Source organism: Plectropomus leopardus, chromosome 11 (assembly GCF_008729295.1).
Source record: "Plectropomus leopardus isolate mb chromosome 11, YSFRI_Pleo_2.0, whole genome shotgun sequence".
Lineage (NCBI taxonomy): Eukaryota > Metazoa > Chordata > Actinopteri > Perciformes > Serranidae > Plectropomus > Plectropomus leopardus.
In genome coordinates, this window is record NC_056473.1 from 23,916,856 (window position 1) to 23,928,870 (window position 12,015).

The 12,015-nt window shown below is 37.7% G+C and overlaps 1 protein-coding gene across 1 annotated transcript; it reads right to left on the reverse strand.

The window, feature by feature from the left end:
* Positions 1–1,551: 1,551 nt before the first annotated feature.
* On the reverse strand, positions 1,552–11,653 carry ehf (ets homologous factor). Its single transcript, XM_042496291.1, has 9 exons — positions 11,442–11,653; positions 8,169–8,283; positions 7,446–7,703; positions 6,303–6,347; positions 6,141–6,185; positions 5,964–6,026; positions 5,842–5,880; positions 5,554–5,749; positions 1,552–2,342 (listed from the first exon to the last, which is right to left on the reverse strand). The coding sequence occupies exons 2-9, from the start codon at positions 8,242–8,244 to the stop codon at positions 2,243–2,245; spliced, it is 822 nt and encodes a 273-aa protein (XP_042352225.1). The 5' UTR covers positions 8,245–8,283; positions 11,442–11,653; the 3' UTR covers positions 1,552–2,242.
* Positions 11,654–12,015: the final 362 nt, after the last annotated feature.

Below are 12,015 nucleotides of genomic sequence, written 5' to 3' on the forward strand. Positions count from 1 at the left end.
TGATTTGAATCAGATGTGAATGGCAGTCATGGCTTTCTCAAACATTGAGGGTATGTAAAGCCTAAGTTTGCATTCACAGGGCAAGTCTGTTAGGAAAATCAAGCTCTTGTCTGTCTGTGCTGCAGGGGTTAGATCAGTCTAGACAATTTGCCTAACGGTTTACTAATCTTCACTCGCATCAAACGTGTCCCCCTATCACAGCTCTCAGCAGCATCCACATTATTTAGAAGTGAAACTGAGATCACATTTCAGTTGTCTCTATGTGCCTCTGGTGATCCATCTCTTTTGTGTGATATTAATGCTCACATACAGTGCATTAAGTCTTATAGTTTGGAAATCAAAATAAATAAAGCGTCCAAGGTAAAAAATACACAAATCTTATTCATTATGCTTCACCTCATTTGTTTGTGGCTGCAACAGTTTTGCAATTTGCTTCTAAGCTCTCTGCTATATTGTCATTATTTAAGGATGTAAAACACATGCCACTTGTAATCATAACTTTTATTGTAGGGAATCATTGGCTCATTTTGTGTACATTTCAAATTAAAAGTGCCCAATATGGGCCATGATAAGTGCTGCTTCAGAGAAACAACAAAGTGTGATTTTATGTAACAACAAAGACTCTAAACAATGGAATATGATGGATGTGCACTTCAATTCGCATGGCTTGCTTGTTTCATGTACGGCAATACAACAATGGCAATCAGTAGCTATTATCTCAACCCAATCAGGAGCAGTCACTGGCTATATCATCTCTCTGCTCGCAATTTTCTTATTTCATCCAGTCGTCAATGGGAAACAAAATTACTGCAAACTCCTGTAATCAGAGACAGTTTCCTGCTGCCAGGAAGAAATGCTCTGTTAGCGCCTCCATCAGATCTGACACTAGAAGATTGATGTCTACCTCGTGATAATGACGTGGTATAATTTTCTTCCAGCTCCCATCATGACAGTGTTGGTTAGTGACACTAATGTGTGTGTGAGAGCTGGGCGACAAAGAGCGGTGGTGGTGCAGTGGGCAAATTTTGAAGCAGTCAGGAGAGATAATAACTGAACACAGTGTCAATCAATGCCACGCTATGTAAAGAAGGGTTACATAAGCCAGATAAATCAGAGTGAAGATTAGACCAAAATTTGCTTGTGAACACAGACCAAAGAATGGAGCCTTATATTCGCACTGCTTTTATCTTGTTGGCCATCGCGGTCCAGTCATTTTGTCTCCTGCCACCAGCTGGGGAACGTGCCGATGAGCAATTAACTACGTGGCATTTCACACAGTCAACTGCACTATCTCTGAGTGCACGGCTTTTAAAAGTCAAGCTTGTAACATATCCAATGGGAATAAGGCTTAAATCTAAAGTCACACTCTGTGGGTAGACAAAAACAACTGCAATTTGGGTGGTAGCTTGAATTAAAAATGTTGATTGATATGATTTATCAGATTAATATGACTTTGTTTCATAACAATTAAAAGTCACAGATATGGCCCTCTTCTTGATGTAAAGCATACCAACCAAATTGTGCACATGGAGTCCTGAAAGATAACTTTCATAAAATAAAAACAATGAAAAGCTTTATTTGTGTCAAACATCAACAAACATTTACATTTTTTTACAGCTCAATGAATGCAAAGTATGAAATGAACCAAATAAAACAAATATATCTCATGTTAAATATTTATCATTTGTTTATGCATTCTTTTACTTCATTGCTGCATTGTGCTTATGGATTTTTTTGTTTTTTAAATATTATCTAATGTTGTTATGTTTTTCTGCAGTGATTTCCCTACCAAAGGACACTTCACAGTATCAGTGTCAAAACATACATCAGCATTTGCAACATGTGCTTTCAATTCTATCAACATGTGCTCCTTTGGGACTTGTAGTATCTGGGAAAAAAACAACAAGAAAAACAGGATTCACAATGTTTTACATTATCTTTTGGCAGTTTTTGATGTCCTTTTTGTCAGTAAGATCTTACATAAACAGCTGTGTTTGAGGTTTGACTGCTGTCATGCTCGCACAGTAAGCAAGAGTTTTATTAAGGAACAGTACAGAACGTCTCAGTGCAGTGTCACAACAAACGAATGGATTTAAAGAGAAAAAAAACAATACAAACATATTTATAACCAACAATGTGTAAACAGTTCAAACATATATTTTCTGAAACACGGTGAACGAAAACAACAATAAAACATCACATTTGCATTCAACATCCAAGAAAACATAAATTAATGAAATAGTCACTTGTCTGACTCCCTCCAGCCTCTTGCATTCCTTCCAAACTTGTAAACCAGTCTGCGCCCATCGACTCGCTCTAGGATTTCTCTTTTGTAGTAATATCTGTAACAGGGGACAGATGAACACTGTTAGACAGATTCAAAATTAATTACTCACAGATCGTGTTTGAAATTGTAAAGGCTATACAAATATTCAGCATAAAACTACTGTAGTCTGATTATAGAATTAGAATTAGAATTGCAGACAAAATGTCACACTAGGCAGCGCTGATCAAATATGCATCAAGATACTGTTACTGCATTGCCTATTTCTCACCTCAAATTTTTTCCAGAAACAAATTTTGGTGTACTGTTTAGTTGTAAAATCAGCTGATGGGAGTAAAAAATACTATGCACCAGCTATTAAAGCCTTTCTCAATTTACAGCTAAACAGTACACTAAAATATGTTTATGAAAACAAGATAAGCAATGCAATAACAGAATCTTTCCATATTTTATTAGTGCTGCCTATTTTTACAGTTTGACTGCAGTTCACGAGCAGTGATTGTCATGATTGGCAGCTGCTTTAGAGACTCCTCCTCTGATTGGTTGTTTGTGCTACACCAGTAGTAGCAAAGGGACGAGGAGGGACATGATTGTTTTCACACACTATCTGTTCCAAGCACTTCTTTAAAATATAGTGGCAGTTTCAGCAAATATGACACAAACTTAGTTTCATAAAAGCCAAAACCACATATATTGCTAACAAGTATTATCTGTGTATCTAAAGCCTGATCCCCTGTGCCATAGATCTCCACTGTTGTTAAATAAAAACACATCAATGAGCCACACAGTTGCCCAGTGACATGTTCCTTAATTACAATTTACTTAGATATAATTTTGAATCAATCCCATATACATTGTCCTGGTGGTGAAACAATAAGAAATCCACACCCCAAAAATAGTCCCCAACAAATACACTATTTTCCACTGGTCTCTATACTACACAGATGTTTAGATCAATCTAAGATCAATTCCTATTTAATTTTTTTTATTTAAGTATTTACTCACTACCAATTTTTAAAGATGTATGTCCAATAAGTAATATCCAGTGGGAGCCACAGATGGGCTGCTGAAATCATAAAGTAAAGAGAATAACAAACACATTCCTGGTTTGGGATTTTTCAAGGGATTCGTGGACAGTAACAGAAATATAGAGATTTACCATCCTTATCTTTTCACACTTATCTTAATATGTAATACGTATGTCTTCAATGTCAATAATTTGTGTTTTCCTCCTCTCAGTATAAGTTTTACATTCAGTATTTTATCTGAATGAGTTTTTGCTTGTTTTTTGAAGCAACCAAATTTGATTAAAGCTATTGCTGTCATCAAATTACTTTTACCACATTATCTGTACTAAATCCAATATGCAATGAAGGTATGAAGACAGAGCATCAGTTAATACCAGCCTAAATTTAAATTTGATGAGCTTTTTTTTTTTTACTCAGTGTCATCAAGAAATAGACGATAGCTTTGTCAATAGAGTTACAAGTAACCTCAGTGTCTGCGTTGTTTGGCAAATATAATTTTCTTTCACAATATATTTTATATTTCCATGAAATTCAGTCATACAGATTCAAATGAAAAGAAACTAAGTTAGTTTATTTTTTTTTATTCCTTTTTCTTTTGTTATTCATAACAGAGAGTACCGATCTGTTTGGTGATGCCATCAAGCTGTAAATCCTCCTGCTGCACCACAGTAAATAGAAAATCAGCTTTGTGGTCACAGTGACAATACCTGTGGGCACATTTTAGTTCCCAGTGGTTTGCACCACAATGAAATTAAGCTCATTAGATTAGCTCATTTGAATGTAAAGCTGCGACTATTGTAGGAGCTAGAAAGATTTTCCGAGGAGAAGGCTATTTCAGTTCATTTGGGGGAAGAGTGGAAAACATGCAGCAGTTCAAAAACGAGTCCATTTTACTGAAGGTAATCAGCGATGGGAAACGTGTTTGAAAGGGCTGAGTTCATTGTATTTAGATGTGTAACGCTTAATGATGTCACCTTTGAGCATTTCAAAGTAAAATTCCTAGTTGTTACTGTTTCAGTGGTAAGTGCATAATATAAGCTGCTTAAGTTAATTGGATTAGGAACAATGCAGTGTGAAAAGTTTTTCTCATCACAGATTTTACAAGCTGTTGCCAACATAAAAAAAACATTGTGTGTATGCAGGTGTTGATTGCATCAAAAGTGCAGCAACTTAATTTTGCAGACAAGTTTCACTCTAATGAAGGGAAAAGTGCCGAAAAAGTAACAACCTACATGGTAGCATTTAGAAGTCACAGTCACTAATGAATTTGGCACATTAAAGGTCCAGTGTGAAGGATTTAGTGACATCTAACAGTGAGGTTGCAGAATTAGAACAACATGACAGACTCCATGGAAGAGGACCTACAGTGTATGAAGATATAAACAGCCCATTCTAAAGAAAAAAATACACAACGATTAACATTTTCAGGTGATTATAAACTAATGAAAGCATGGTTATGAATATCATATACCGTTTAGAAGATTATCACTAAACTGAACCCCACTTCAGATACTATTAATGTATTAACATTCAGTATTTATCTCTCAATATAACAGTTTTTATGACTAGTGACGGAGTCCATCATTCATGTGCAGAATTCAAATTGCTGAGCTATATAGGAGGGATTCACATGAATACAATACATGCATGTAATCCAATCTTATCTCCTTGATATCTGCCTCACTGCTTACTGTTAGCTCTTACACCATCAAATTAAGTTTCAGCAAATGCAAACAGAAAACCTGATAGCCCAGCTCCATATTAAAGATCCATTGTGTAGGATTTAGCAGCATCTACCGTGAGGTTGCAGAACTGAAATTTCTCCCGTGGGACAAGCATGTAGGAGAACCATGGAGGCCAATGCAAAAACACAAATGGCCCTATCTAGCCAGTTTTTTGTTTGTCCGTTCTGGGCTACTGCAGAAACAACATGGTGGACTGCATGGCAGAGGACCCACTCTGTATATAGGTATAAATGGCTGATTCAAAGGAACCAAAAACACAACAGTTCTTTTTTTCAGGTAATTATACACAAATGAAAACATAGATATGAATATTACATACTGTTTGGGCCAATAGATGCCCCTAAATCCCACACACTGGACCTTTAAAATCAATGAGCACTAAATTAAGTCTTTTAGCCGATTCAGAATTGTTATGTGCACCGTCAGTGATTGATTACTTACTGTCTGAATTTATATTTGTGTTTCTAAATGTAGTGGATAATAGCTGTAGGTGTACCTCATTGCACGGCTTAGTTTCTCGTAGGTCATGCTGCTGTTATTCTTCTTCTTGCCCCATAACTGTGCCACTGCCTCTGACTTAAGGAAGCGGAAAACCCCCTCCGTCCGATCCTCCCACTTGATTAGCCCTGGGTTTCGCTCTGGGTTCAGCAAAATGTCTCTGATGAACTCCCACAAATGGGTCCCCCTCGGGTCTGTAAGGAAATAAAATGGGTTGAATTAGGAAAAAACATATCATATGCAGAAGAAGAAAAAGGATATGTAAAGATGTACTGTTATTACTTACTGTGTTTTTTGACCTGACGACTGAAAGACCTTTTGATATCTGAGAGATGGAAATAAAGTTATTGAATTTATTCATTTATTTTGATTTGTAATACTTGTGTTTATTGTATGTGAATTCCTCACCAGGGCTAGAGGGGGTGGGGGAGGCAACAGGAGCAAGGGGATGAATTGAGGGATCATAGATTTCTAACGAAACAGAGAAAAAAAAGAGTCAAGAACAACATTTCATTTATTTGTTTTGATCTATTTCTGTTAAAGCTTGAGATAAAACATTGCAGCAGACAGATATATTTACAGTACCTCCAGCTGGATAGCTGACATCTGGAAATGGACAGGAGAAGTCAACTATCAAGGGGGAAAAAGGTAAGTGGAAGGAAATAATGATTCATTAGATTTATCAGAACAACAAACATATATCTGCTGATTTTTTTTCAAGACTAAAAACTTGTTTGACAGACTTACATTCTGGTTTGAGTTCCAGTTGTCCTATTTCCACATGGTACTGCCCTGTGCAGACATGAGAAGGAACAAGGAAGTGAATTATCAGCATCAAATCAGGAAATTCAATTTTTCAGTGTTGTGCAGTACGTGCAGATTGATTATTTACTTGCACATTTATTGTGAGTTGTGAACCAAATCCTTGCTGAAAACCTTGAAATCCTCTTTAGTATGTATTGTATTCCTTTGAGCCATATGCATATTAATTTCAAAGCCCAAAACAGGATGGTTAACTATTGTCAGCACAAATAGAGCCAAATCATGCACTAGTTTCTTAATAGCAGAGGATAAAGCAAGTGAAAGATTGGTTGCAAAATTACCTGTTTCTCAGCATAAAAACAGTAGAAAGCAGGGAAGTAGCAACAAACATTCTTTAACAAGAAGGAAAATGGGAAATCTGACATTCCCAGAGTGTTACCCATTACTACCCAAGGCCTCAACTTTTTGGGTGCTTGTTATCCCAGGTAACACAAACAGTTTGACAATGATTTTGATGTATAAAAATGTAACCTCTTTTACCAAGAAACTGAGCTGTTTTTTTCTCTTACAGCTTGCAGCAACAATAGCAGCATTGTGCTCTAGTTCGGTTCACCTTGAATGTCCCTGTCACCTGGAGGTTAAACCTGTTGTGCCTGGTCCCTTGCCATTACTGTTGTTTTGGAATGCCATTAACTTTAGATGTTAAACAGATGTCTTTCACCACATATTGTTGCACAAGAACGTTTATTTCTTTTTCCTTTAAGGCACACATAATAGTTAAAAGCCCAATGGTGAAGCCTAAGGCCTATGAACTTCTTCTTTCTTTACAATAACCCTCAAACTCTAATTAAAAAACAGTGGATGAGCAAGCTTGTTTCTTAGCTTCACATCCCCTTTGTGCTTTGTTAGGAGACCCACTCTAGCAAGCGCAAACAACAAATCCATCATCTCCCTCACTTTAAGCAGTCTCTCGCCCCCTCTACAGCACCACGCTGTGCGACCCCTGACCAGCTCTGTGATCTCTCCTCAGCAACACTTCAGCAAGACCCAACTTGAATCACTCTGCTTCGCTTTTATTGGGACTAATCATCTTCCTTTTTTCCCCCTCAGCCCCCCTCTCAGACGCACCGCTCCACTTGAGCTCTGTGATGCTGTGGAAAAGAATGGGTCCCACGCTGCCAGCAGCACGGATGAAGTCCTGGTAGCTCAGGCTGCAGAGCTGTTGGCCGTCCATATCAAAGTTTTGGAAGGGAATGCTGGAGGCATCCATCTGGTGCATGTCCATGACCTGCTGCAGCCACTCCCACACCTGGTACTTACTCCAGAACTGTGGCTGGGAGTCACGAGGCCACAGGCGACTTGTATAACCAGACATCACCATCGGCACTGGAGACAGACATCAATGGTTGTGCATGAAAACATCAGTGAATTTATTTTGTTTTGATGTAAATATGCATTTGATGAGGGAAACATAAATTCCTCTACACAAGGTATTGTTCAATAATTAATCTGAAAGAGCTGTTGTGCTACTACTCAGTCGGGGATCTCGAATTCATGCCTTGTGTCTCAGAGCTCTGGGCTCATTAGGTGAGCAATACATCAGTTGCTAATTGTTGAATGATTTTCATTTTGCATTGCAACTTCATAACCAGAGAGCAAACTGGATTGTTGAACAGACAGCAATCAGAATCCTGCAGCAGAACAAATTAGCATAATTTCTTGAGGCATTTTAGAATTTAATTCAGACAATTTAATTAGGTGATTTACGTCAGTGAGGAGTGCATACATCATGTTAGTAAGGCATACAGTAGGCTTCATTAAGAGCTTATTAGTATGAGTCAGAGGCCTCACCATCAGGGTAGGGGTCTGTAGGGCCCCAGGTAGCGGCCAGTTGGCTGTCCAGGGTGGTGGATGAAGTTACACTCATATTGTAGCTGCTACACTCTGATGTACCATGGCCCAGGGGCTGAGGCAGGAGAGAAGTAATTTAATTTATGGATCAACTGAAAATGAAATAATGATCTCTTCTGCTTTAGGCCATCCAAACAACACACAAAACAACTATGCTTGAAATATTCTATGAGTAAGGTGATTTCAATTAAAAAATTAACAAAATATTCTGGTAATATATAAAATATAGTTTGTTTAATTCAACCGAAGGTCTCTCATGTTTATCAAAAGGATGATCCAAGATTATAATAAATGAAATTATAAACAAAATACATAAAAATATAAGATTTACATGAGAACAAACACTACATTTGATATTATTAATGTTTTTAAATTCAGTGATTATCTCTTGATAAAACAATTTTGATGATTAGTGGCAGAGTCCACCATTCAAGTGCTAGATTCAGATCCCCTACCTAAACAGGAGGGAATTACATGAGAACACATGCATGTAACTCAGTCTTATCTCATTGATATCTGCGTCATTGTTTACTTTTCGCTCTCTTTACACCATCAGAGCTTCATTACAGTTCTGCTAGTATGAACAAAACAATTCTACATCCCTGTCAAAAGACGAAACAAAGGTGGCTCTGTTAAGAAGCAATGTTTTTGTTTTTTTTCTCCCCACAGTACGCACTACACATGAACAACTCAACCAGGCCTGAAATCTTAAGGATTACAACATTTAAACTGTGTGAATAAGTTAATTTATTAAATTAGATGTATTAATTGTACCATTTAAGGTCACTAAAAAGTAGTCAGCACTGTTTATGAGTTGTGTAAGCTGTGCAGTGGACATTCAAAAATAACAGACGAATCGGTCAGTTGGGTTTTATGTTTTAATGGGGGCCTGTTTGCTGGTTACATGGTGTAAAACCAGTTAATCTGTTTGTCAGTTCCGTAATCATATTTGTTTTGGACTGCTTGTACTGTCTTTACTTCAGAAAAGGCTCAAAATGCCTTAAGTAACATAAACGCACATGCTGCTGCTGTTTGAGCTACTGATGTTATTATATTTTCCACACTGATTTTACATAATTAAAGCTGATTACTTCATTGAGAGTTGATTTAGCAGTTAGTATGGGCTGCACTCCCTCTCACGGCTTACACTTTGCAATTGCATAGAGGTAAATAAAAGCATGTGTCAAACTTAACCATAAGTATATTTGCATCCCATGTAAATAAAGCTTGTCAGAATTTCAGCCGCATTGCACATGCACAATAGCCAAGTCATGACTGGCACTAATATACAGTTTTATGTTACTGTGTTACACGGTGATGAATTCTACATGTTTGCAACATGAGACATGAAATGCCAGACTATTACTTACCGTAGTTTAGTTACAAGCAGCGCTGCCAAAACAGATGACTATGCACATTCTTTGATCTGGTCGACACTAGGGGTTTTGTTTCCATATGTTCTAAAAAGCCTTTCAACTAGAAACATTTTCCAAAAATTAAACAAATCTTCACGCTCCCAATTTATTATTTTTTTAAAAATAGTTTTTGGTTGTTTGAATTTTGCTTATTGACTGAATTTGTTTGTTTACTTTTCTTCATTGCATGGTATTTGTATTTATTATGCTTATTGAGGTGGGATTCCTTATAAACCCCCATGGGTTTCTTAATCTCACCTGAATAACATTGTTTTCTTTTGTTGATGTATTTCTATTGGTTTGTGTAATAATTCTTCACAGCTTTGGGAACTGAACTTTATTTGTCTTAACACGTGCTTTAAACTGGACATTAATTCACTGCCTAAGATGAGAAACATGAAAATAAAATGCTGCAAATGCTATTGACTTGATACATATCAAAGGTCAGCTTTGGTTAAGGTTGGTAATACCCGTCTCAGATGGCTACACAATGAATCTAATTCTTTACACAATGACCCACATTACACCTGTTCCCTGGGAGATCTTGGTCACACCTTTATGGCAGGTTATAAAAAAAATATGCCAAGCCCTGTCACACATTTCAACAGCAGATACTGTGCTGTCATCCTAACACAAATGTGATATATATACAGACAGGCAACCAAGCTCCTTAAAGATCTGGCAAATCAGTTTTATAACAACCCCAAAGTCAAGATCCCCCTGAATGAGATTTCCCCAGGAGACAGGTGACACGCGCCGTCATGCCAAGGTAGATCAGCTCCTCAGCTGACAATCTGACAAGTGTGCTCAAACACCTTATGCTGTGTGTTAACCCTCACTGCTGTCTGCGACTGCCGAGCAGCTATCGTGTCAACGAGGCAGCGAGTACTTTCTGTCAATACAACAATCATGTAGCAGCACTTAGGAAAAGAGACAAAGACAAAGTTATGGATCATTATCCCGTTAGCTGAGCCATGGTAAAAAAAAAAAAACACACCACTGCATATGACATGGTGACGTTGTTAGGAGATAAGCTTATCTGAAGAAGTTCACACAATCACAATTTCAGTCAGAAGACTGTTTTGTTTAATTTCAGCCACTGCAGCTTCACGAAGGTCAACTTTTGTTTTAGCTCTCTCTATTTTTTACTTTATTTTTTTACCTATCTACTGTCAAGAGGACTTTTGAAACTAACCTATAATTAAAACTGAGGTTGATGCCATGGTATTAAATATGCAACCTTTCTGTGACACCAGCAGCTGAAACACAGTGAGGAGATGCAGTGTTGACTGTGTGAAAGTGTGCTGAAATAGTGCAAGTACAGGGGAATATATTAAAGTTAATGCATTACTTTGCATAACATTACACAAAACTTTTTTTGGGGTGGGGGGGTTTAAAATTCTCTCAGCAAATGTGAGCAAAGGAACACATGAGGATAAATGGGTCAGTTTGTGTGCACTATTCAAGGTTCCACTTTATCTAACTCTCATGGAAATGTCAAGATGAGACATACACAACATACACGTGAGACGGCTGGACATTTAAACCCACTGGAGAAAACTGTGCAAAAGTTGTTTGACATAAAAAAATGCCATTTTTTCCTATGTTTCCCGAATTTCAAGATACACCAAATAGAAAGGCTTCTAATGAATACGTGTAAAAAAAAATCACAATACTTTTAGGATCAAATGGCTTCAAAACACACTAAGCCTATTCAACCAGCCTTCAGTTTGATCATACTGTGTTTAGTCATTTTAAAAAACCCTGCTGGCTGCCCAGCACCAGTGTGACAGCTTACCAGAGCAGTAGAATGGGGTCGGCCCAGGCCTGATAGACGTCTCACGTAGATCCACTCTCAACACTCTGGACACAGATCAATACTAATTCCAGGAGATTCCAATACTCTAGAGTACTAGTGTTTACAGTGGGACAATGTGAGTCCTTTTGCTTCCCAAACCTTTTAATTAACAGATGAAGCATGCAGCCACACAAGGTGCTGCCCTACCACAATGGCTTTTTTATGCTCCTAACTTCCTTATCCCACACCAATTGGCTACCTGTCCATGCTCATACCAGGCAAGTATTTGCATAATGCACACCCACACACACTCCTCGAATAACTTTTATATTTCCTATTGGCACTGCAAAGCACTCTTAGTTGCTTACTCAAACACACGCTCGCTCAAGCTGAAAAACACACACTCATGAAAGGACATATACACAGGCATGGATCCAAACACACTGAAAAGAGCACGGAGGGAACGTTAAATTGCTTAAAGTCATTGTTCAGTCATAGTTTCTTAAAATAGTGTTTAACCTTCAGAGAAATTTTCCCCTGTGTTATGTTGCACAACATTTGTTTTCCTTATTTC

Bases quoted from the DNA above. Each gene is read 5' to 3' on its own strand.
- ehf (XM_042496291.1), bottom strand. From the start codon at position 8,244: ATGAGTGTAACTTCATCCACCACCCTGGACAGCCAACTGGCCGCTACC. The intron at 5,881-5,963 runs GTGAGGAATTCA...TCCATCTCTCAG, and splicing joins CCCCACCCCCTCTAGCCCTG to ATATCAAAAGGTCTTTCAGT. The intron at 5,750-5,841 runs GTAAGTAATAAC...ATTTCCTTACAG, and splicing joins TCGTCAGGTCAAAAAACACA to ACCCGAGGGGGACCCATTTG.